Genomic DNA, 27,675 nt, shown 5'->3' with positions numbered 1-27,675 from the left:
ATAATAGTACTTCTTACTGTTATTTATGGTTGTAAGGTGTACTACATCACTTTGCACTCATAAAGAATAGTACAAGATAGCATCTTTCAAAGAAAAGATAAGCTTATACGAATGCGTAAACTTATCCGTATTTATAACACCCTAAGCGGTTTTTTAAATACGAGAGAGTCTTGTACCGCGCGTCCCTCTAGTGAAGACATTCCGAACCACTTCACTTTTGTTTACCATGCGAATAGTAAAGTGGATGATAGAAAGTATAGTTAAATTTACTATTATTGGCATCACTATGACTATGTGGTTGTTATTACTATTATTATAGTGATAATTACTATAAAAATGATATTCCTGACTATAATTATTTTACTATGCAATTATAGTCGCAAATACTACATACTTTTCTATCAGTGCAGACGCTCATTAATAGTCGTGCCATTTCACCCATGAATGAATTGTCACGTACTTTAGTGGCTTAACGAATGTCTAAAAGGTATTGCACGGACGACAGGTCGAGTCGACTTTTGCGAGACAAATTTGCGACGTGAATTACGATCGGACGAGAATTCCGACGAGTTATGGCGCCCATTACAGGCCGGTACGAGCGGGGCGCGTAATCAATGTATCAATTCTAATCGCGCTTACACGCGAGCCGACTATTATCGCGCGCCTGAAAGTGCATTCGTCCATCGTCTACGCAATAATGCCACGAGCGAGCTTTTACACGCTCGTAACCCGGGAAAGCCGTAACGAGCGTTTACAGTATAACGACGGGCGTTTCTGCAATCTCCCCCCCCCCCTCACTCTCTTTCTCGCTCTCTTTCGCTCGCTCTCTCGAATCCGCACGACGAATGTTTACGACGAATGCAGGCAGGCGTGCGCGCGGTTACGAGCTCCGGCTTCGGCGTCCAACTGGTCCCAGCATCTAGCATTTCGCGGCGCGGCGCAGCGGAATTCTTTGCCCGCGATTCTCGGTAATTCAATACCTGGAAACGATTTCACCCCTCGTGTTACGCGCCTTTACGCGATATCGGTCGCTCCCGCTTTTGATCGCTCGTAAGCCCGAAGCCGCGCGTGGATATCGCCAGTTGTACGATAACTCGATTGCAATTTGTACACTGAGAAAAATTTCCATCGGATAAACCAACCGAATAGTGTTTCCGACGGTTAATCTTTCCGATTACGTTTTCCGAATAAATTACGCATATATCCAATGAAATTTCAATGAAAAACCGATCACGTTTTTCGTCGGATGTACAATTTAATCGGACATTGTAGAAAAATTGCGTGGCGACCAATGGCTGGCAAATTTTAATTGAAGAAACTCGTTGCAAAAAATATTACCTCAGCCAGGGTTTGAACCTGGACCTCCCTACACTCTAAGCGGACGTCTCACCAATTCGAGACGAGTCTCAGTGGCCGAATTGGTGAGACGCCCGCCTAGAGTGTAGGGAGGTCCAGGCCCAGGTTCAAACCCTGGCTGAGGTAATATTTTTCGCAATGAATTTCTTTGATTAGAATTTGCCAGCCATCGGTCGCCATGCAGTTCTTCTACATTGTTTAATCAATTACCGGTGTTAAATAATTCTTTACGTTAATCGGATATATCTGCACTCTGCACTTGTTATTATGTAATTGGATTATCCGGTTGTATTTAAGCGGGCATTTTTCTCAGTGTAACGGATAAACGACTGAAACGTCAGTCCGACGTTCATAAATATGACGTTAAACAAATCGAGTGTATCACGCGCTCACTGTCTTAATGATTAAGTCCATCGTTCATTCCGTAACACGTGTGAGTCGAGCGGGACTCGAATCGATTCGAAAAGATGCATCGCTGTAAAAGGGATTAAAGGGAAATAAATTGGAGCGCGCGGCCGACGAGAGAGTGGCGCTCCGGGCGCTGCGATAAGGAATCGGCTCGATAAATTGTAGCGACCGGCCGAGGACGATCGACATAATCCGCGTCATTCGTGCTCGTAAACGTCAGGTCGACTTAGCTGAAATCTCCGAATTGATGACAATTATTCTCATGGAGTGTCGCCGAGATTGGCCGCTATCACTCCCGTTCGATCTGGTTTTGTATTCACCGGCCTCGCACGTCGCGACCGGCTCGGGGGAGCCGAGTGCCACGAGGGGAAAGGGAATTCTCCAACTCGGCATAATTTCGATGCAAGTATGTTGCCACTCTCGTCGATTCACGATATTCGGATGCAGATCGAAGCCTGCGGAACGACACTGTAGTGGACACGGCGAATACGGAAAGCATAAATTCGCAGTGAGACGCGCGAGCGAGCCCTCGGAGCGCGGAGCATTAACTTCTCCATAAATTATTATAATCTTTGATATTTAAGTATTTTACGCGTCTCCTCTTCGGCCACTCGCGCCACGAGAAACGTCATTCTGGAACTGCGAACCGAGATGTCTCGGTAACCACCGTCCGGAACGATTCCTCGGCCTTGGACGAATAGTCCTCGCGCAGCGTGGAAGCAAGCGTGTTCGGTGTTGCCTGCAGTTAAATATATCCCGTGGCAACTGGAAGCTCGCTCTCGATATGATTGAATTAAAACGAATCGCGCGCCGGCGCGGGGCCGCAATTATCCGACTATTGGCCGCGATACATCATTCGTAATCGGCCGATTGCTGTGCTCGGATCCCGCGGAAATCTCCTGCCGTTCCTACGTCGGTATCCTACGTAAGGAATCCTACGCTCCCCGTATCGTTACGTCCCATCATTTTCATGCGGCGCGACCCCACAGCGCTCGGCGATTTGCCGCGCGTCGCACTTTTATCCCTTCCCCTAATCTTAATTAATTTCAGCCGCTTATTAGCCGCCGGCCGGCCTCGCTCTCCACCCGATACTCGCCTCCTTACGTCAGAATGGCTACGACGAATCCGAGGATGGGCCGCTCGTGAATCAGCCATTCAGCCGGAGTTCGATGAAAAAAATCGCGGTGCTATTCTACACTTGTAGAAAGACACCGCGCGGTTCCAATTAAAGTGCTATTCAAATATCGCAGATTCTTCAAGTAGTCGTGACGCGTTACGTACATAGCATTAACTTTCAATTTAGCGATGTTTATTTTAAGTTTCTCTTCATTCAAAGGCACTGTCCAGATAAGGACTGTTAATTCTTCACACCTGGGATCGATAATAAATTCAATAGCTGTTCGAGGAGAGCCCGGTTCAATGGCCCGCCTGAATCAACCGTTCGAAGGAGGCGATCAAGTTCGAATACTAGGCCCACCGATGGCGTAATCCTCGAGGCCGGAATAACGCGAGAAGGCGACGTGTGTTTGCCATTATCTCGTATTTTACGAGTAAACACACCAACAGAAAAAAATTTCCAGATCCACTGCTATTACACTTCAACGTATCATAAAATAGGATCGATATTGCGCCAGTCATATTTATTATAGAGAAAGGAATATTTTAATCTTAAATGACACATTCTAAAGTCTAGAATAACAGTACACTGAGAACATTTTTCATCGGATAAACCAATTAAATAGTGCTTCCAATGGTTAATCTTTTCGATTACGGTTTCCAATTAAATTACGGATATATTCGATGAAATACCGATGAAATGATTAAAAAACCGATCGCAGTTCTCATCGGATATACAATTTAATCGGATATATCCGTTTGTTGTTATGCAATTGGATTATCCGATTATATTTAATCGGACATTTTTCTCAGTGTATGTATCGTCTTTTGTCGAATATCGTGGTGCCAACTTCGTGCGTTGTAAGATGGAGGGAAAATTTATTCTGAACGCGAAAATATATAAACTTACATTTATACAAGTTACACAGTTGAAAAATTTGTGTTAAATTTAACAGATATCACATGTCCCAAACGGTCCACACAAATTTTTGTGTTAATTTAACATAATATGGATATGTTAAAGGATCACACTAATAGTCTGTTAATATTTTAACACAAAATAAATGCAAATCTCAAAATCATTTAACATAAATTTTGTGTAAACTTAACATATTTTTTTAATGACAAAATGAATTTTAAAAATGTAATTTTTACGACTCAGAGCCGTGACAGGATGGTAGTGTCTAAATATTCTATTCTAAATTTATTGCAAAAAAATATCACCTCGGCCAGGGTTTGAACCTGGACACTACCATCCTGTCACGGCTCTGAGTCCTTTAATTCTTTGAAATTTGTGTTGAACACATACGAGCCTTACTAATTTATTTAATTTATGTAATTTTTACATTTCATAATAAATAGGAATGTATCTTCGGGGAGGTAGGCACTAACAATAAGACACGCCACTTATTTTTCGGCGAGAAAAGTAACGGGCTAGGATTCGAACCTAGGACCTTCAGCTTGCCAGGCGAGTGCTCTTCCAACTGATCTATCCAGGCCCAGATGTAATAAGCCAAATGGTCCGAGATCACTCTCTTATGTTATATAGAATAAAATCAACATTTCATTCTGTAAATTTTAACAGATAAATCTTGTTACTAATAATTGTGTAAGATTACAAAATAAGTACACATTGTGTTGTTTTAACATTTCTTTTCAGTTATTTTAATAATTCTACATTTAAGGTCAATTAACATAAGAGCAATCTGTTAAATTAACACATGAATGTGTTAACCATTTAACACAAAAGTTTTAACGGGCATTTCTTTTAACAAGAAAACAAATTTTCCAACTGTGTATAAAAATAAGGCGATATCAAAATAAAATGAATATAGTTCTTATTCTCCTTTAACGAATTAAACAAGATTGACTTACTATATGGAGAATAAGAACAATTGATTTTATTTTGATATCGCCTTATTTTTATACTAAACGAGGTTGTGAGAAATATAAATGCGCCAAGAATATTCCTTGTAACAGAAATCTTTTCTGAGGGTGCAGTTTCAAGCTTAGACTTTTATTAAAAAAAATATCCATCTCGCGATACAAAAGTGCTCGACTTCTCGTACGAGTTTACGCAATATATTTCAGCCGTAGATCTCGTATTTCAGAGTTAAACTCGTGCGCCTGGCACGCTAATTGATATGTTTCATTGATAAAAATTGCACCGCTCACTGGGGAGCATTCTCGTAATCAACGTAATCTAAAAGCGCTCGCCAGTTTTATACGTTTACGCGCAGAGACGTAATTCGCTACCAACGTGTTTCGTCGTAATCAGCTGTCGGCGTCAATATTCATCAGAACGCATTGGCTCTCTCTCTTTCCCTCTCTCGCGTACACGCGACTTACGACGCGCGAGATGAATAATTGCATCTCGTATGCAATCGCGCGAGATGCGTCTCCTGATTGGCGCTGGGCGCGGGCGAGCGCCGTCTCCTCCGCCGCTCCTTATCGCGCGCGATTGCGCGTCTGGTGACCTAATTGCGGCAATCGGATCTGCTCTCGCGCCCGTTTGAACCCGTGACTCACGCGCGTGCACTTCGCGACGCGTGCGCGTGTCGACCCCTCTAATCAATTTAACACGCAGCGCGCGGCTCAAGGGTGGCCGCGTGGGTCACTTCGCGAGAAAGTCACGTAATCGCCGCGATAAGCCGTCGCCGCGCGTCAGCGTAAACTTTATACGCGCGGCGTCCCGGAGCGTCAACCGCGCATTCCTGCCGCGGCTCTTGAAATTTGATTTAGCAACTTACGTCCCAGCTCTTATCGAAATGTATAATCCTCCTAACGCTCGTATCACACTAGCGACTCGCGACTACGATTGCGATTACATTGGCGATTACGATTGGCTATTTCAAATTTTAATGGCTGCCCAGTCAATCACAATCGCAGTCGCGAGCCGCCAGTGTGATACGAGATATAACGCGGCGAGTGCTGCAGCTCATCGGTAGCCGCGGGATCACCTCGCATACCGCGATAACTAATCCATCTGCCGTTACGCATATAATTTACTTTCGGGGAAGAGCGGAATGCATAATGAATACCTCGAAATTTATGTTAATTATTATTCGTAACGGGACGAGTCGTCGTCCCGTGAGGCCAGAAGAGAGGAACGGGTGGGATTGCGCGATCGGTCCCTTTTTCGATTTCGATTCGCGCCGGGAACGCGTCTTCCGAGAAGAGGGAGACGATTTATTCGCCCCGGCCTCGGCACATCCCAGAGAATCGAGGGAACCGCCCGTGCAAACGGAAATCTCCGAAATTCGTGCAACGAGAGCTTTAATGAGGGTTGCGCTCGCAACCCGCAGTACCCGCGGCAGATTGCACGCGGCATCTCGCCGATTATGCATGCGCGCGTTGCATGTGGATATTTCGACCGCAACGTGCCTGTAATTTCGGATTACGGGCAATCATACGTACGCAGGCTGTATCGCGAAGATCACGGATAAGCCGAGCCCGGGAAAAAAAAGCCGCCGCGTGTAGGCCGTTGCACGTGCTGCGCTACGAATTTCCGTAATGTGCGAAAACGAGAGGCGATCTCTCATCTCGCGATCGCGTTGATCTTTACGTACGCCGCGTTAAAGCTTGTACGTTTACGCGAGATGCTTTAACCCTTTCGCGCCTGATAAATCGTACGCGCGGAGAATAAATCTGGATCCCGAGTCGAATATTTTGGGAGCAACGAGATCGAACTAAGGTCTTTGTGTCGGATAATGTATTGAATTTTTTACCTCGGATAGGCCTGAAAAGAGTCGCCGTTTCCTTTTCAGCAGTGAAGAGGCCAATGCGAGTGTAATGAAGAGTTCAATAGATCCTCGTCGGTCCAAGAGATTTCAAAGAGGGTGAAATATTTCATTACATTCTCTCCGAGGGTTAGAATCAAGTTGAACACAATTGTTTTTACTCGTCTGGGCCTCAAATTCGAGTTTCAAACCGACTCCGAGGTCCTTGGGATGACGCGTAGCTCTGTGCTAACACGAGTGATTAGTAATGGTAGGATCCTCGTCCCGTATATTTTCCCGTTAAGGCAAATTTGAAAAGTTCAGCGCTTGAAGGAGTTTAAGCGCCTAGCGTTGGATTCATAGTGTTTAATCAAGATTAAGCACGAATTTCAAGGAATTTTAAGAGCTATCATGCCGATATAACCTAACGGTTGAAACCCTAGTAGCACAGTGCACTGGCAAAACGTTGGCCCAACGCAACCAAATATTGGGCCAATGTTTAACCAATGTTTGTTCAATGCACTGTGCTACTAGGGAAAGCATTCTCACAAGAGGGTAAACTTAAAAGCAAAAAGACTTCAAGGTCCAAATGAAGACGGGACAGAATAATTGAAGACATTGCTGCAAGAACGAGGTAAGTCCACATTTTATGTTTCCGAGATAAACGAAAAAAACTTTCCCCCGTTTTCCAATTTTGTTTCAGAAAGTTTATTTATTTTACATTATATTCTTCTTGGCTATCCATTAGCGCATACTTATTCAAATAATAACAAACTTTCAAAATACATGAAATTTTAACACTTTTAATTTGGACTTGCCTCGTTCTAGCACCAAAAATGGAAAAAATGCCTAGCAACAGAACATAAACTAGCCAAAAATATTTGAAAGTACCTTTTAGATAGTTATAGTAATAAATTAGTAAAAATAAATAAGAAACTATTAAATTAGCTAATTTTTTTCCGCACTTGCCCCGTTCTTGCACCAATCTGCTTAGAGGGGCAAGTCCAAAAATCTCAGTTTATTTAACTAACAATGCACTTACGTACGTCGTTTTTACACCAATCGATCGGGCTTGGAACGTTGCATATAATGATGTTAAAACATCATTTTCGCCAAAAAGTGGACTTACCTCGTTCTTGCAGCAATGTCTTCAATTGAGGCCCATTTCGGGATCAAATACTCGGGATATTTCTTTGAGCGAGGTTCCAGAGGGTTTCGAAAAAGGCTAGACCGTGCGAATAATTACGGCTTGCTAAGGAAAAAAAAAAAAGATTCCGGACGGGTCCGCAGGTCATGGCTGCTGAAATGCAGGCGCGGAAAATTGAAGGCGTGGGTAAGAACTGCCGTAATCGATTTTCATCGAGCCAAGTGTCGATAATGAGTCCCGCGCGCGTGGATCAGGGAAAGTTACGTCTCGTTTATCGATTTGCTTAAGTTCAGCGCGCGGATACGCCGCGCTATTACGGGCACGCCGCGTGTATGATGCGCGGAAGATAATGACGCGTGGTTCTGATACCACCGCCCCCCTCCCCCCCCGCCCCACGGGACGTAACGCTCCTTAAGGTCGGGCCTGTTCCGCGCGATCTGATCGTTAATTGCGCAATAAATAGCATCAGCCTTGCGCCTTTTAGAGAATCGCTATGCGCATTTTCAAATGGACCAATTAACGCAGCCGCGGTATCAAATTACATCGCGCAAGAGACGATGATTATGATGTTTCTGCAAATGACACGGACATTAGTCGGCGTCTGCTTAGAAATCTGCCATTGAGGGCGCCGCGGTCCCGCGGGGGGAACCACGTGTTCGCTCGAATTAATCACGGACGTAATTAAGAGAAGGCATTAGTCGACGGCGCGCGTTGCAGGATGCTTATTACGGTGTCAATCGCGCGGGGGGGAAAATTTCCAGCGCGCTTATCGCGGCGGTGTCCCCCGCGGAATAACATTCCCCGATAATTGCACGGTCGAGAGCACACGCGCTCTCTCGGATATTATACAAATGTAATTTCTCATAATCCCACAATGCGCCGCACCTGTCCGCGCCGTGTTATTATCCCGCGGAGTCACCGCGCCTCGCATTATCTCCCGCCCCGTGGAGGTTTTCGCTGCCTAAATTGCAATTTACCAGAACGCAATCACGACCGCCCGCGGAAACGTTTACCGTTTCCCACCGCGAGGATCGAACCCCTCTCTCGCTTCGCAACGGAGCGCGGCCTCTGACTCCTCCGCATTGCGAAGGGTCAAGGTTCGTTGCGAAACGTTCCGGGCCGATTAAATACCGCAAGGTGGATCGGCGCGCGATCGGTTCGCTCGTGTCGCGATCGCAAAATTCGCGGTACGAGCGGCGGCTCCGGGCATCGATACGATCCCAGCGAGTAGATAAAACCGAGAAATATTGAGTTGTAGACGCCAATTCTGCAGAAGTGTCGTAGATAAGATAGCATCGCGAAACAACTTCCGTCTGAAGTGTACCGGCGCCTATCTCGCCGCTAATAACACCGGACTCGAAATCATTACGTTTATGATACGCGGCGTAAAAAATGGATCCGAGCCCCGCGTTATTAAATGTATACACCGCCGCGGAGTGTATCACGTAGCCGCGGCCAAGAAAAATCCGACTCGCCGGCCGGAGCAAACGGACGAGCCGGTGCGGTTTCCTTACAAATGGGGACCGCTCGCGTAACGACAGTTGTCGGCGATCAGATATCAGAGTCGACTCGATTTTCCATCAACGCGCGAATCGCTGATAAGGTAATTAATTGCCGAGCAGCGGTTCGCTGCCTGTCCGCGTCACCGCGAAATTACTTTAACGCGGCTCACGCTGCGCGCCTACACGACGGTATTTAATTGCGCGCGCTTAATTACGCCGATCCGCCGCGGTTTGGTCGTTCGACGCGGTGGGAAACACGCAGGAGTTACAGTCCCGCATCTATAAAGTAGCTCCGGAGTCGTTATTAATGTATACGAAACGATTTAAGTTACGACTAGCCCGTACCTGCGAGAATCGCTGTAAGCGCGGCGTTGGAAAATGGCCGATTATAATTATTCAAGTGGCCATTACGGCGTTATAAAAGGCAACGCAAATTTTAAATAACGTATATATATATATAGCACGCGCAATCATTCCGCTTCTCCGCCAGTGTCTATTTTTCCACTTATCTATCGTCGCGCGTATAATTGCCATCCGGTTCTTATCGCGGACAATGATGCAAGAGAGAGTTCGCTATCGCGGCCCCAAGTCCGTCCGATCGCGATCGCGATCGCACCGCCTACGCCTGGGCATACGTGGCTCTCGCGAGAGAGCAACGGCGAGTACCGGGGCCGCATAACGACGTAGTTATGTGCTCACGTATGCGAGTATCCGTCCCGGTAATGCCCGGCGGCGGGATCCGGTGGTGCATCTATCCGTTTTGTTTGCTTCGCGCGCAGGATTAGAGGGCCCCGTGATGCTGGGCTCTCGCGCTACACCTGTTATTGAATAATAACCACGTACGGGGCCGGATCCTCGATCAGGAATCCCCGGCCTACCCTGGCATCGCGTAGAAAGACGCGTTGCACGAATCTACCTATCGGCTGTTGGGCGAATTATCGCAGGAAATCGCGGAGTTCGCAACGAGCCGCGAAAAGAATTGCTGCGCGCGATTCTTCATCGGCAACGTCGACACGACGATTCAGGACGTGGCCTCGATAAGACGAAAACAAATCGGAAGAAAAACGAGGGGAGAGACGGAGAGATGAAGGGTTCCGAAAATGAAGAGATGTAACGACTAATTCAGCATTGCGATAATACGCGCTGCTTGCCGAAGGACTTGCGTGTCGATGATTTTATACTCGATTCCATATCGGAGCGGCATTCCACGGGGATCGGGAGAGAATGCGTGACAGCATCTTTATTAACTCTTTGCCTCATCAATTATCACAAATCCTCGGTTGCACCGCGTAATTTAGTTGTCAACTACCGTATAGGCTTCGCTATAATACGCCGCGGAGATCAGTATGGAATACCTACTGTTGCTATACGATACCCGTGGGATTTACCGCGGGATTTGAAGCAACAGATACGATTCATGGAACAGTGATTTGCATTATTGAAGGATATCGATTCGTATCTCGCCGGCTTTGCAAAAAAAAAAATCATCAAATATTCGGTGCACTATTCGAATTAATTCAGTTTATGTGACAATAAATAAAATACATATTCTTGCTTTGTGGCTTTTCAAGTCCATTTATCGAAAGTAATTTCTGAAAATAAAAATTTAACACGTCTAATTTGACGGATAGGAATTTAATATACAGATCGGTTTGAGGAGCCATGAGCCGCGATGGGAATATTATTATATAATATTCCATATGATAAATCGCAAGACTTTCCTTTTCCTTTACAGCGCATCGCGATTGCAACGGCCTAAATCTTTTTATGATATCGTTCGAGATATCGTTACGGTATCGGGTAAAAATCATTCCTTCGCCCACGGTGCGAAGTACGCTTATCTGCAAAACGATAACTAATGCAAACCATTATTTACGATTACCGCCGCGGAGCACTGTGATCTGATAAACACGATGGGATACGATGCAAATTGTATGAACCGCGGCTCTCGTACCGGCCTCGGTGCAAGACCGGTCGAAAAAGCACGTAGCGTAAACAGCGCGTTGCAGCGCGAACGCGATGCGGAATGCGCCGCCACGTGCGGTGCGGGCCAACGGAACGGGCAGGAAGGAAGTTCGCCTTCTCGTGTTTGACCGGACACGCGCGACTGCCGGCGAGATATCGCGAGATATATGCCTACGCGCTCCGGCCGGCGCGGCGCGCGGAAGATGCAGCTCAAAGCCGCCGCGCGCGCGCGCGCGCGACCGAGCGGTGCATCGCCGCGGGCGCGATGCATTGTATCTCGTGCCGACGAGAGAAGGAGCGAGAGGGAGCGAGAGAGCGAGAGAGCGAGAGAGCGAGAGAGCGAGAGAGAGAGAGAGAGAGAGAGAGAGAGAGAGAGAGAGTCTTCGTGCATTGCGAGCACTGACCAATTAACATTGTTAGAACCTAACGCTCTTGTCTCGTAAGACGTGCGTGCCAATGTAAAGAAAGAATATTGACCACTGTTCGAAATAAAGGGATTGCACTTGTCTCTGCTAATGGCGATCGTGAACTTGAACAAAATGATTTTCTCACGCACAGCGTTGACTACGCAAACAATATACTCCAAGCGCGAAATCGTACAGAGCTGACGTTGACCGGGCTCGATCAAACGGCGTCGTAATCGGGACGTTCCGTTCGCTCGTCTTAAAGCATTTAACGACGCTGATCTCGATTCACTTTATTTTCTACCTCGCACGGCGCGAGGGGCTGAAGGGACGTTGTAATGAGTAGAAAACGAATCGTGGATTTACGAGCCGCGGATGGGCGGACCTTGATATACGCGAGATACGGTAATAAACGATTAACCTGAGGAAGATGCGGTCCATCGCGCCAACTACTGGAACGACGAGCACAGAATTTCCAGATGTAAATCATAAATCGTACGCTAAGTTGCACAATCGAGTCGCACACCGATTTCTAAATCGCTCGCCCCGATACATCTGATATACGCGTCCGACTTGGATATTCTTCCCGGCATCGCAAACCGAATGCCGATCCTCGCGAACCGACGAGACTGGAGACCACCCATACGTACATACGCTAACATTTTTCTCCAGAAATCGCGTGTAAAAATATCTGCGACTAATCGCGAGCTCTCCCTTCATCTTTCTTGCGGCGGGTCCCACGGAATCAGCAATCTATCGGTGGTAAAAGTAGCGTTACCGAACACGATACAGTGTGTAACAGCACGGCGGAACAAGATCGCGACAGAGACAAGAAGAGACTGTAACCGCAACGAGGAGAGACGAGCATGACGACATTAAAGGCATACACGACGTGCAAAGAGAAAAAAACAAATACGGCACGCTCCTCGTGGCAGAGGCCACCGAGTAAAACGAAACAGTCTTCATTAGAAACGTCGGGACGTCTATCAAACGATAATTGGAATAAGTGTGAATGTGATATTAACATAATTTAATATCAAGAAGAATACCATTGTCGCCAGTAATCGATTAAAAACAGGAAGAAAACTGTATAACGACGGTTTATTCCAACGTTTCGACCATCCGGACTGTGGTCCTTTTCAAGGAATTATCTACAAAATATTGGAGAAACTTATCTGTGAGCCGTTCGTATAACAATTGGCAGTATAGCCACCGAGACGAAATGAAAATTCACAACTCCACACTCACATGGATTAGTTAAAAATTGTAAAAAGATGTCATCCGTCTCTGGATACCGGAGTCGAAATTTTAATCCTATGTTGAACGTACGTAATTTAATTCTATTATATAATAGGACCTGAGGCAGTAAAAGGGATCGAACTGCAAGTACAAGATTCACTCGTGCTTTGAAACTGATAGTATCGGAAATTTCTATTTTTGCCAATTTAGCGCTAAAGTAGGTTCTTTTAAGTAGGAGCTAAAGTACATTTTTAGAATTAGAGATTCAAGGGGGGAGTAAAAAAATATAATGTCATCAAAGTAGGTTATCGCTTGCCTATGTAGGTGTATAGATCAGCTAAGTAGGTGTAAATTATCCTTAAAAGTGTCAAAATTTCGACTCGGGTGTCGGTCGGAGAAAACTGTGTTCGAAGGCACGTCCATCCGACGCAACGACCTTGAAAAGGATCACAATCCGGATGGTCGAAACGTCGGAATAAATTGTTAAATTAAACCACCTTAGCCAGTTGACGTCGTTAAACAATAATTTAATATGTTCATACTGTAGTCTTAGAACGCGATCCTCCTGCAATCGTTAATAATTCTCGCGGCAGCTAACTAGATCCATCCTTAAGACTAAACCGACGGTGCGAGTCCCTTCGCGAGTACAACGTAGTCATTGTTACACGCGCTCTTTCCCCTCCCGCTCCGCGTACGTATAACCCGCAGCACCACGCCGCACGAAAAATTTTATCTCAACTGGGAAGCGCGAGTATCGCGCGAGTTGTTTCGCTCGAAAGGGTACAAAGGCAATCTCGCTTGGGCGAGGCATCATCGCGAAGGATCATCGCGAGAACGAGCAGGAATAAGATGCGTCTTCAGACCTTTGATCCGCGTGCGTGCGTGCCTGCGTGCGTGCGTGCGTGCGTGATGCGAGCGCGCGCGTTTAAGTAAACCCGCGCGATGAGTTATAGCGCACGGAAATAAGAGCAAATAAGGGTGGGCGAGGGGCAACTGCCCGACACGAGGAGCCAAAGGGGGTTGGCTGTATCTCGTTGTAAATTACTCTTATCATGCGCGTCTCGCGCGGTTGACGTCCTGACGGCCGGGCAGGAACGCGCTGCCGCCGGATTGAAATGTCCCTTACGCTTCTTTATCGCGGCTGCGGCGACCTGTGTGAATTCCGGCCGATACGTCCGATGGTATCTCGAGATGCGAGGGAGATGATCTTCCGTCTCTGTGCATCTTTCACGCGATTTGCTTCGAAAAGACAGACAGAACCCGAGTCGAAATTTTGGTCCTATGTCGAACCTTTAATTCTATTATATGTATATTGTAGTAGGGCCTAAAACAATAAAAGAGGTCGAACTGCAGGTACAAAATTTACTCCTACTTTAAAACTGATAGTATCGGAAATTTCTGCTTTTGCCAATTTAGCATTAAAGTAGGTCCTTTTAAGTAGGGGCTAAAGTAAATTTTTTAAATTAAAGATTCAAGGGAGGAGTAAAAAATATATAATGTCATCAAAGTAGGTTATTGCTGGGGTCTATGTAGGTGTAAATTATCCTTAAAAGTGTCAAAATAATACCAAAATTTCGACTCGAGGAAACGCATACTTTACGTCAGCTGAATGGGCTCCGGCGTATCCCTTTCTGTATGTCTCGGCGCTCGTTCAATTTGTTTTAAGAAATTAATTGAATTTATAGATTTGTACGTTACGACATATTGGATTTGCATATATGATAATTACATGGTCTTACGTTCGAAAGGACGCAATGTAATTCCCGTCTAATTAAATGTAATCCCTGTGACGAAGGTGATTAGGCCGAGAGAACGCCTTCGCGATTGTCGTATTAAAGTCGTCTTATTTCTACGCGAAGGCGAACGGGAGTCGTTGGCACACTGCGAGTGACATTAATCTGCTTGAGCGGCGCCGATATGTCACTACAAGCTTAATACTCCTGCAATGTTACATAATTATTCTTACGGGGCTTCTCGATGAGAGAAAGCCTTTTTCTTCGTCATCATAAACTGTACGTGTTTCGAGATAGTCTCGCATATTATTATTTTAATTGTAATCATGTTACTGCCAATATTACTTTTTATGTACGATATTATTTCAATAAACGAATGTTTGACGTAATGGATTTCATTAATTTCCAATTCCTATTATAAAACTTAATTCATTTGCACACGCAACATCTGAAACATTACACAGGGTGTTTCCTAACAAATTGTGTTCACGATATTAGAACTTGGTCTAAGTTCTAGTTCCGAGAAATGTGTAGCCAATCAACTTGCAGCTTTAATGGAATAGTACTGCGAGTTGATTGACTACATATTTCTCGATACTAGAACTTGGACCAAGTTCTAGCATCGTGAACACAGGCCTTAGGTAATGTCGAAAACTCCAGGAAACGATTCCTTGGGCGACCTTAGAAGAAACAGTTCCAATGGACGTGAAGCCCAAAATCGCCGTTTCCCTGTAGAGTTACGCGTATTGCGAATAGTATTGAAAAAAATCGACAGTTCTGTTGCGCAGATCGTAAACTTAATTAGTCCGAAGAAAAACAAAAGAATTCTTTGATTACCTTGCGTAATTTTCTATTAAGGTGAAGTGTACGAGCCTCGAGTGGCAAATGAGGAATATTTTCTTTTATTTTTAGAAACGGACTGTATTACTTGATAATATTTTTATGCGTTTTGCGTCGCACACTAAGGAAAAAGGATCCGACTCGAAATGTAGATAAAGGTACGCGCATCGGCAAAAGTGTGCGTTTATGGCACATCTCGAGAATGCGCTCGGTGTACACTTGCGCCCACCCCGACGCACTTTTCCACGCACGATTACCGATCTTCACGCATACACGCCCCAGATTTGCGCAGACGGACTGCGAGCAGAATCGCTAATCTACGGCGAACGACAGAGCAAAATGAAAATTTCACGCTGCGCACGAAAAAAAAATGCGCAACTATCTTTACGAGAATGACGACACAACGAAGTCCTTCTTATCGTAGTTGACTCAACAATGTTGACTATTACTTAAGTGTGCCAGAAAATGCTAAAGGAAATGCAAATAATAAAAAATTACGACGACTTTCAACTTGGTCAGAACAAAAGAAATCGCCGTCCGGCGAGATACACGCACGAGAGCGACGGTAGGGTTGTCGCAGGATATCGCGCGTGTCCAACCGGGAAATTGAATGAATTAGATGACGACGACGAAGAAGATGACGGTGATTAAAATATGCGTTCTGGCGCGCGTCAACACCGAGATCTACGCCCAGGCCACCCTGCGAGCGAGCGTTTTCCACGCGCGATTACGGGATCGTCGCGGGAGAGCACCGGGGGCCGGTTTAAACACCCATCACTTTTTGCACCACCGTCGGGATGCACCGAACCCGCGGGATGCACTGTACGCAAACTCGTAACTTTGCGGCGACGCCGGTGTCGCCGGTGGTACGCGAATCGTGCCTGCCGTAATAAAATTGATTAATCTCGCGTTCGTGTAATCGAGATGATTATTGGACGTCACCGCGCGGATGTTTATTCATGCCAAGTAATTTACCACGTCAACCTGTACTCGATCAATTTGTACATTTTTTTTCCTGAGGGAAAAGCGCGTTTAAAACACGGAGATAATTAGAGAAATGTAACAATAGACAAATGTGCTGCGCGCATAGGAAAAAAGTTGAATAATTTGCAATTTTATGGCTTGGTACACTTAAATAAAATCTGTTCAAATTGTATAAAGCTAAACGAATCAACATTTCAATAGAAACCCGACTTGAGAAAGTTAATTTCCCGAAAGCTTTCTCTCAGAGGGGAAAATATTAGTTGTAGTCTGATTTTCCCGCAAGACTGTTAGAGTGGCGAGCAGAAATATGCAAAGATAAACCGCGCAATATCAGCGGGTACACTTTTAACATATGGAAGTATCCCTCTACGCGATTCAATATTTGTGGTATTTATCAGTGTAAATGTTAACACGAAACGTTAGCGCAGGCTCTAAAATGCCTTTCTTGCGAGATTAGGCAAGTCTCCAAACACGGGAGATCCTCCTCCGTGCTCGACAACTTTCGTACCGACATTACACACATTTTCGAACCGCGAATACAAGTTTGAGTCTCTTTAAACTACGTGTACAATTACATTATTATGCTCGAAACGGATAAGAGAGGATCGCGTGCGGACAAGTTTTAGATCCTGAAAAACTGTCCGCGGAAAATTGTATCTTGATCGATAAACGCTTGCGATTATAAATAGAATAGAATCTAGTCAGGGTACACTATAGCATTGCATAAGTACGGCGGTCTTCCCAAGCCTATCCTCTCTCGAACGTTGATTACGATTTATTGCGTCGCTGTTAGTATCGCGCGAAACTTCGTGCGATGCTCGGTTAATGAGCCACATCCGTGCTCTTCGAGTTCCTCTTCTCGTCGAGGGTCGAAGGTCGGGAGTCTAATCGACATGAGGAGGTAACCGGCTAAGGAGGAACCGCTCCGCAAACTACGAACGAAAATCATAACGAGTAACTAATACGGTTGTCAACAAGACTCGCATTGTAACACGTACGATTGGGTAATTCGAGAAGAACGTAACACGCCTTGGAAAAGCACATATTCTATCCTCTCTGCGTCTCGCTCCATCGAGCCATCGATCAATCGCGCCGATTAAAATTCAAGTAATCTCCTCTTAATTGCGACGCGAGATAGTTCGAACCGAATGACGAATCAGGGGCGTGGAAACGCTTAATGATATTGCATCACGACGATGCAAGTGATTAATCCGCTTTAGCAGGAAATTAGTCAGAAGATCTCTATGCGGTGCTCTTGGTTATTTATGTGCCGGCAGCAGAGCTTGGCTATTATAAAATCAATTTTTCTTTCGAACGCCGACAGAAATTTGTTAATTCTCTCCCTCTCTAAAACATTAAATCGCAGAGGCTAATCCAAGTATTAATAACTTGCCTGCGTCAATTAACGCGCAACCGCCTCTCCTTCGACAAAAACGATGAATTAATCGAATAATTGAAATTAGTCGCAATGACCGAAGCCAGACATCGTCGGAGCTCAGCGAGGCATCTCTACTCACCGTACTTGAGTCCTCGCCACTTGGTGGCCGGCTCGTAGTACCTGTAACTAGGAAGCACGATTCTGGGCGGCGGCCGCGGCGGCTGCGAAGGACAAGGCTTGTAGACGACCATGCACCGTACGCATGGTTTCCGGTTTGTGGGTGGAGCCGCCGGATATGCCGGTTGAATGTGCACGTAGGCCATGGGGGTGGCCGATTGCGCGGCATAATAATTCGCGTATCGTTTTCGCCGATCACCGTTCGCCGTCTCGCCGAGTCGATCCGCTTTCTGAATCACAGCCAATCCCGTCTCGCCGGTCGTTCCTCCTCGCGCATCCCTTCCGCGCCGATCCACGGCTCGGCTTCTCTTCCTCGAGAAACCGTTGTGCGACGTGTTGCGATTGTCCTGCGAGAAAGTCGGCCGGTACTCCGGGACGAAGGCTCTATTGCCGATACCGCGATCCTGACTGGTCCATACAAAATTGCTCGTGGCCATCAGATCCTTCAGATCCTCGCCGCGCGTCACTTTGCGTCTCTTGTTGTCCGGTGGAATGATGGAATCCAGAAATTGGAAGGCGTCCGTATCATCCGCAGATTGTTCATCATTATTTTCATCTCGCGCTTCACCACCGACACTGCTGTTTAGATCCTCTGAAAAAATATTCTGCGATCTGTCGCCCTTATGGGTCGGAACGTCGGTCCCTTCATCGTCGTACTTATTAATATTCTTGTCATCTTGTTTGTTGCTATCAATTATCGATTTTTCGAGCATTTCCTCACGACGAGTACCGTTACCGCGTCCTCGAAAATTCCGCGATCGGTTCGAAGTTCGCGCAAACCAATCACGGCTCGTCTCACGTCTCTTCCTAGCAGGATCTCCGCGATCCCGTTCTGCCGGCCAATTTTTACGATCGTGGATCGCCTCCGCGGGGCTCATCGCGGAAGATTGAACTCGCTCGCGATCCTCGCGAAAAAAAAGGAGCTGGTCCTCCTGCATTCCTGCAGCGAATTGCCGCGCATCCCCTTCCGCGGTATTTCGTTCCAAGGATCCAAGAATCGTAGCTCGTTTTCCGGACGAGGCACGGGAGGTCTCACCGGCCCCGCTCGGTCTTCCGATGTCCCTGTCGTTGATTACAGATCGGGAAGATGCGGGAGTAATTTCCTCTTTCATTTCCATAATCGCGCCTGTGGTCTGCAAGATGTGCGGATCGAAGGTTTTATACCGATCGCCTAATCGCGCGTTCTTCTCACCCACCTCGAGAATTCCTTCTCGATCGCCTGATGACTTCGACGTCGATGCGCCGATCTTCGGAACACGATGATTACCAATCCTCTTTGAGTTCTGAATATGACGAAGCATCAATGTCGAGGAGCGGAGATAGTTATCGACGTTAATACTCGCCTCCCGCGATCTAGGAGCTCGCGCGTTTCTATCCCCGACACGGGTCCTCAATCCCCATCCATCCTCCACCTTTGATTTTAATCTTGATCCCGTCTCTACCGCGATATCTTTCTCAAATCTATCGTTACGTAACGTCGGGGAAGTTACAATGTCGATCACCGTTCGATCACCGCCCTTTTTGTAACGCTGTCCTTCCCGCTCGATGAGCCTTCCCGGTTTATTCTCGTCCGATGGTCGAGCCTCGGTATTCAAATGCGCGTCGGTTCGCATAATTACGGGGTGTTGATCCCGCTTCGAGGATTCATCCGACGTACTTCCGTCTTCGTTCACGTGGAGACTCTGTCGGGACAGTCCCTCACCGTCGATTTTACGATCGTCGACGTTGATCGACGCCGACACCCGTTGCTTCTCATAGACCACGTTCGTTTCCGCGGACATCTCCTCGGTCATCGGTCCGTCGTCGCGCGGACCCAGTCGCGTGCTCCTCTTCCATCGCCCGTCACCTTCGATCTCTCGCTGCTCGAGGATGATCCCGTCCGTCGAGGCATAAGTCGCACCTTCCTTCGCCGCCGATCGCTCGAGGACGGCAGAACCGTCGCCGTTCGACTCGTCGAGCGGAATCGAGCTCGCGGAGCCGCCGCCTCCCGTCCAAATTATCGACTCGATCCATTGCGGACCTGACAGCAGAAGGGCACCTGCTCCGAGGGCCAGCACGCCCCAGGCCCAGAATAATTTTCCGGGGTACATTTCTACCCCATAGTCAGTAGGAAAGCTGTCTTGCCCCGCGCGACGCTTGTCATGGCGATTGCATCTTTTCTCGAATGATGCCTTGTGGACACTCAATCGGTGATAACGGTAAATGTTTTTGAGACGGGTTTCCAATTAAGTTTAAACGACGATTCGGCAAGTATCAATGACCGGCAACTTTTTTGCGTCACCGCAAAGTTTGTAAGAATCGATAGTGTAATTTCTGTGACGTTTTATAAGGCTGTTATGTAACGTCGACTTTTAAAGCTGGATGATGCGGGATTGAAAGAACTGGAACATTGGCACCGCCCAGGATGATTCTCGAATACTTTTCATGCCGCGGTTAACTACGCAACTTTTTTACGCAATGACTTGCGATATTTTTATAATCTTCTTAAACGTTACTTTTAATTTGTACAAAGTATTATAATTTCGCGCACATTTAATACGTTACGCATACCGTTATCTCCCAGACGGAAAATTAATTTACAATAAGATTTGGTTGTACCAAAGTTGTCTAACAGTTTTAATTTTGTGCAGATTCAGAGAGAGACAAAAAATTATTTTCATAACAAGCACTTTAGCAAACTATCCGAGTTCGCTGTTCGATTTTAGAGAAAGTCGGTGACAACCTCGCGAAACGCCCGATGAATCACTCACACTCCAGGCTAACACTCGTTCTTGTCGGCGTAATCCTTCCGCGTCGATTTCATATTCACAAATTCCTACCTCCCTGCAGCACCTTCGTCAAAGTTAGTCGTAGCCTAAAATCCTAGCTACAGTTGCTCCGCAACGAGCCCGCCGGGGAGGCACGTTAGCATAAAACCGATTCATCTAAACTTTACGAAGTTGGATTTCTCGCACCTAGAAACTCGCGTTAGATAACTCGCTTGCGCGTATGCGAAAGAATTCTCAACAATGGCTAAGGCAATCGCGGAAATCTCGGGGCACGAGGCAACTATGCGCGCAATACCGCGGAGTATTCTTTGACGGGCGATCTTACGTATGATTCTAAGCGATTAGATCTCACTTTGCCATTTTTCGGGCCTCGAGGAGGGACCGGAAAGCGAGCGCACGTGGAATCACGAAGAGGTGAGCGTGTGTTCCGGCCTCGAGCGCGGCTCGCGAGACACTGGCTTGATACCATTACCATTAGCTTGGCTGTGGTTCTCTCTCTCTCTCTCTCTCTCTTTCTCTCTCTCTCTCTCTCTCTCTCTCTCTCCTCCTTCCCCGCGCTGCTCAGTGTTGCCTCTTCTTCATCTCCTTCTTCTTCCGCGCCGACATTCATGTTTTCTCCCTCCTCTTTTTCAGGAGAAGACCGAATCTCCGTGTTTACTATGCCGCGCACGTGGGTGTGCGGGTATTCGAGCGGTTTCGGAGCATTGATATCAGGCGAGCCCTCTCCGTCGAGTACTCGAGAGTTCCTTCGGTACCTACGTCGTATCGATGATATTGCATTCGCGTCGCTCGGTGCCTTTACGATAACGTGAAATCCTACAAATACGCAAGCACTTGAATCGCTAAACTATAAACTCACCTTGACTTTTCCGACTGTATCTAAGCGCGCGATATTGCGATTGAGCAACAAACCATTTCTTTGATACTAGACATTCGAGTAATTACATTGCGCAAAATTACTGAATGCACAAGCAGTAACGTTCTTCTCTCATCGCACGTCAGTTATATGCGTTATCTAGACCTACATCGATAAGAATATCTCGTCTGGTTTGCTGCTCTTTTGCCTCTCGAATATCTCGCGCGATTATTATTCATATGTTTTCCGTGCATTTTTCTGCTACATAAGCTTGAAAAACGCACTGGAAAATGCAACAATTAACTCTGCGAAAAACGTAAAAATAATCGCGAGCTCGTGACTCCTAAAAAGTCTACATGCATACGTCGTGCGGAATGATTTAAATGACGGAAGTTGCGTACTCATTGTTACATCAAGAAAGACGGTGTATTGTCATAAGAAGACAATGCGCGATTTTAAGAATAGCGCTCGCAACAGCGACAAAAAATGAAATGTCAAGTCCCGATGTCGCGGACGATGACAGATGCCGGAAATTTATAATTCATTTGTCACGCGCGCACTCCGAGTTTTAAAAGGCACTCTAAAGATCAAAGCCCTTATTCGCCAGGCTGAGAAACGCGAAAAAGAAATTAACAAACACTCGGAGGGGAATAAAAATTCTCGTAAAAGTTGTAACGCGCACTCGCGCTCGATGACCCGTAGAGATCGAGTACGTTTCAATCGCACGTCATTTTCCGCGTTATGCAATTTCGACACGCTCGTAGACTGAGAAACGTGACGTCTATTAGCATTGCCCTTTCAGCAACTAGTGGCAGACAGCGACGGAAGTTTACATATCACGTATAGACAGTAGTCCAAGTTATTGCTGAAAATTACCCCTTAACCTTTTATCTCTCCGACGCCAAATAAAAAATATTCGCATTACTTGCTTTCGAACTAGAATAAAGCATTAAATTGAACTGAATGAAAGTAATCAAAGTTAGATCTAGGCGCGTTTTGTACAAAATTTTTGTATATAAATTTCCAAAATTGATAGGAAAAAATGGCTCGCGTGGACTACGATGATAATTGACCGCAAATAATTAAACTAGATATGTAATGTGGCTATAAAAGTGCAGTATCCGCATGGGCCACCTGTACGCGATACGGGGAGCCTTTCCGGGACGTATATGCGCGTGCCGTGCACCTGTTATTTCTCCGCACACCATGGATGATACAAAGCGACCGCTCTTCTTGCTAATTGAACACCGGAAAGTCGCGCGTCGTGCATACAAGTGCACCCCGGTGGGTGTTTCATCGTGGGCACGAGTTTTATGAACTTATCACAGGTGGTCCCTTCGGCCACGCGTGTCCGCCTGTGCATACAACAAGGCTGTGCCATAGCACGTGCCGCGGAGAACAAGCCTCTGCTTGCAAAGATTGATTTGGTGTTGGGGAGATAAAAGTTTTTAACGTATCTTCGAGTCAGGATCAGAAGTTGCACACTCGAGTGACTTGAATCAGGGAACATTTGTGAACTGAAAAGCGCACTTACGAGGATTAAATCAACTAAAGAATGTAATTTAGAGATTGAGATCTCCGAATAGCACAAAAATGATTAGTGAATTTCTACGGAATGCTGCTCTCAGTAAGCAGGCGGAATTCGCTATCAGCGTCGACTTCTTAATTAAGATTAAGAAAGTTAATATATCCATTCCATATTTTTACGTATCTCACGCACCTTTTCCAAATCGTATCTGTTATTTATTGCGCAAGTATTAATAATCACGGGCTACCATGCGCTACCGCGCCCGTTTCTTCTTTTTTCTTTCTTTCCCCGCTCAGACACTCGCCGAAGGTTTCAGCTCAGACCACCTACGGCTGCTCGCCGAACGCACGCGCTCCCGTAGCTTCGTTTTATGCTCGCTATCACACGCCCGATGTTGCGCAACGTCGCGTTATTATGAGAGAGCTATTTTTATGGTGGATTAGAGAGAGGTATGCGATTACACAGAGCCCTCGCGTACGCGCGCGCGCGTCGTGAGTCGTGAAATTCACGGTGCCTTTATGGGACGGATTCCTTCGTGGGACTCGTGAGTCCCTCGGAGTACGATGTCATCGATCTCAGTTTGTTCACGACAAACACGGCTGTCTTCTCACGGGGCCCTGGCGTTAACAAGCACCGCGTTTCGATACGTGTAAACGCACGAGCGGACCAACCAACCGTTTGCGCTCCTCGATCCGTGATGCACGTAGCGAAGCGTCACGAGAATTCACTGACGAAACGCTACTCGATTAAATTCCGGACGTAATCAACAATTTTAGAATTGCATCGTGCTTGAATAATTAAATTGCGTTACAATTATAATTAACCGACAAGAATATCCTTCAATGTCGCCAGCAGTAATTAACAACTACGGTGTTTTCTTAACCATATCTGGCATTTTTCAATAATACAGAAAATTTATTGCGAAAAATATTACCTCAGCCCAGGATTTGAATCTGGACATTCCTACTCTCTAGGCGCGTAGATATCATCTTTATACTGTTATTGCGATAAATATTACCGCATGCCTCAGTGGTCGAATTGGTGAGACGTCCGCCTAGAAAGTCCAGGTTCAAACCCTGGCTAAGGTAATCTTTTTCGCAATAAACTTTCTGTATTATTAAAAAAGCCAGAAGTTGTTAATTAAAATTAAATTGAACTTTTTTAATTCGTTCACGTACGATTGGCGTGTCCACGAAAAATGTTAATGCGCTTTCAAATAATTTCTAAAATAAGAAACATATTTATCGTCATTATATTAAACGCCGTTAAATGGTGATTATGCAATTATATACATTGTAGGGTACAGCTTCGTGCGCGTGGCATTTATCTACGAAAAATTGCCGCGTCACACATTCTTTCATAATAATTTCCGACGGGAAAAATTCTCGGCTCTTCTTGCCGCGGCATCGTCGTGATTAATAATCTTCGCCATCAGTGAGACAGGAACATATCTCTTCATAATCATAATGACAAGTTCAGCGATCGTACCGACTATTCGAAAAAGATAATTCACTTGATATCGCAATTTCGCTTTTTCATTTTCGCTCGTAGTAAGATTAATCTCGCGCGCGGCGTGGCACAGCGCGACAGCCTCGTTTAATCGACGCGCGATGATTAATAATAAAATAATAATCGGTAGCGCTTATTCTCGCGCGAAACATCGTGTTTTTCACCCTTTTACGCAATACAACCACTATCTCGTAGCAACCAATACTCGACATTTGTACGCAGACATTCATATCTTCTACCTTTTTATAAAATAATCGTAATAAAAGATAAAAATACAGAGGAACAGAGAGAAATGTATTGAATACATTTCGCAAAATATATGTGTATTTAAACAATGATTACTACTCAAGGCTTGGGTAAATCCTGTTTTTTTTTTGGAATGAAAATTAGATTTGACATCTAATTTCTAATCCAAATTTAAGATATTCAACCGCCAGCAGAATTAAAATACTTCAATAATTAGCACTAGCGCTAATAAAGGAAGTTTTCCTGTTGCCAGTGGTGTCGGATTATTCACCGTAATTATCTAATTTTTATTCCAAACTGACTTTGGCATAAATAATATAACACATTGTGTCCCGTGGTGCATAAAAATAACTGCAAAAATTATTAATTATATTAATAAGAGAATATCTATTGTATGTATTTATGAATTATATAAATTTCTCTCGTTTCCACTTTACTCGAAAAATACGTTACTACTCTAGCACGTGTTTTCCCGCGTGCGACACATCGATAGGTTACAGAAACGAGAAACAATTCATTTCGCACGCGATTTACGTGGTTTACGATACACCCGGAGGAAAGGCCCGTGTAAGCATCCCGCAGACAAGACGTAGACGTCGCGTGGAGGTGATTTTACGAGGCCGTCGCGTCGGTCCTGATGTGGGCAGCAGCAAGATGCAACATCGCGATGCACGAGCAGTTCTACTAGCTGACGATTCGCGAATCCCCCCCCGATAAATCACGCACGTGGTGCGCGCATCAGCACCGTGTCGCTTCATCGGCGTCCAGGTGTGGCTCGTCCAAGGCGTCGTTCCGATATAATATAAATCCGACTCGTAAAACATAATGAGAGGCGCGACGCGATGATTAACGATCGGATGCACCGAAGGCCTAGCAACGGGTTCTCTGCGCCGACACGATTTCGACACCCGACGCGACTTCCGGAGCGCTCTTTCGGCAGAGGAGACACGTGCATTCATATGCACTTTTCGAGTGGTTTCCATGACGGAACCATGTAACAGAATGCGAAGTTGCGCAACGAGACATTCCTGCTTGGTTTCTTCGGGTCTGGTTTCTCAGTTATATCTGCCTCGAAGCACCGGAAGTCGGATATTTCTTTCGGAGTCGTTTGACAGAACGATTTTTAACTCGTTCTGTGCCTTAATAAATGTATCTTCAATTTTATTTTTGCTTCTTCCGAACGCAGACATATATGGCAGGAAAATTATTATCATTAACAATTCTGAATTTCTGGAATATATCGGCCAAATTATTTCGTCGGACGGCAAGGGGAAAAGTAATTTCTAAAGCAGAATTAACGATTATTCGCACATTGTGTTTCGGAATGGCGTTTCCTTTCTCGCGGCGACCTCGTAAACGCACCGGAGGATCGAGACGAGAGAATGAAAAACAATCAATTTTACCTGGCGATTACCAAGAAGGACATCCGCGAGGATTGGCGATGCCGATTGATTTAACGAAGGTATTATCGCCCGATGGCTCCACGTCAGGCGCGCAAACGAACGACGGAGGCGTGGCGCGCGTAACTTTCGTTTTCGCACCCGCGAGTCCACCGCGGCCGCGCTCTTGGTGATCGCGCGCGAGTAAATCGCGTCCGCGCGGCACGTAATGAGGATCCACGGGGAAAAGATTTACGATCGAATTCATTGGCTTCGACCTCTCTAACGGATCTCTCCTCTTCCAGTCGTAACGGTCTTGCCTTCTTCTACTTGGACTTGTATTACGACGGATGTATACGTTGCCGCCTGACATCCTTATCTTCCTGACCGTCGTCGCGGAAAATATACGACCGACGTGCAATTGGCCAACTTTTTCGCGTGCGAGCTCGGCCAGCCTTTGTCGAAAATTATTCTCCGCCGTGATAAACCGTCGTGAAATTATGACGATTAGTTGCGACACGATACCGATGGCTCCAAGCGATAATGCGACAAATATTTCAGATGGATTTCGGCAAATCAGGGCAACGATCGAAGCCTGACAGTCTGAAAAAGTGATAGCCCCGAGAAAAAGAAATTTGATGTGGTATTCATGCTGGCGCAGGTGGAATATGTACGTGACGGCGATGCGTATCTATCGGACCAACAACTGTAGATGGGATACCGCGTGGGCACGGCTACTTTTATAGGGTTCATTCGTCTCGCATACAAAACCCGCCGCTATCGGTACTTCCGCGATTAAATCACCCTTCCACAGTTTTCCGGGTTTTCAAGCCACGTCGACCGAGTCTTGCTCAGAGAGGCTCACGAGTAAACCGTAACAGTCTTCGTTCCTCTCTCTATCTCTCGATTTTTGTCTTAAGAAAATACCTACGAGCGAAGATCGAGGCCGCAAACGTAGAAAGTCGGCCGCGACTTGTACACACACGAGTCTGTTCATTGTGTCCTCGCGCTTTCCCTCCTCGCACCCACCGGATTCACACGGCCGTAGGACCGCAGGCGGAGGTCCTCCGAGTTCTGAGAGGGCATTCATAAGGAGACGGCCGATAATGCCGCGCCAGACGATACATGCGCCGCCCGTACACGTGCACGCGTATGTACGAGCGTACGCACACCACGGCACGAAGATTAGACGGATGGGAGAGACGGGAGAGACCTAATCGCGCAGGTAGCCGAGGACGCGACGTGTCCCGTTGCGAGGCGACAAGGTGCTCACGCCGGGTGTCGCAATTTCTCATACTTTTCCGTCGCGACGCCACTTCCGGTTGTGCACCGCCCGCCCGCCAGGTGCAAATCTACGAGCGCATCTATCGAGTTTTCAGAACGTTGCATAGATCGAATTATACAGGATGAGTCTTTCCATA

The 27,675-nt window shown here is 46.1% G+C and overlaps 1 protein-coding gene across 1 annotated transcript in view; it reads right to left on the bottom strand.

Moving 5' to 3' along the window:
- The window catches only part of LOC105562939 (laminin subunit alpha-1-like), a 68,934-nt gene extending 48,876 nt beyond the window's left edge, over positions 1 to 20,058 (bottom strand). Inside the window, exon 1 of the mRNA XM_012014129.1 lies at positions 17,931 to 20,058. Coding sequence (XP_011869519.1) covers positions 17,931 to 20,058 — 2,128 coding nt within the window. The remainder of the gene's footprint in view (positions 1 to 17,930) is intronic.
- Positions 20,059 to 27,675: the final 7,617 nt, after the last annotated feature.

The sequence above is a fragment of the Vollenhovia emeryi genome, unplaced genomic scaffold (assembly GCF_000949405.1).
Source record: "Vollenhovia emeryi isolate VEMERY1.0 unplaced genomic scaffold, V.emery_V1.0 DF939182.1, whole genome shotgun sequence".
NCBI classification, from domain to species: Eukaryota; Metazoa; Arthropoda; class Insecta; order Hymenoptera; family Formicidae; genus Vollenhovia; species Vollenhovia emeryi.
This window is presented reverse-complemented; position numbering and strand designations above follow the sequence as displayed.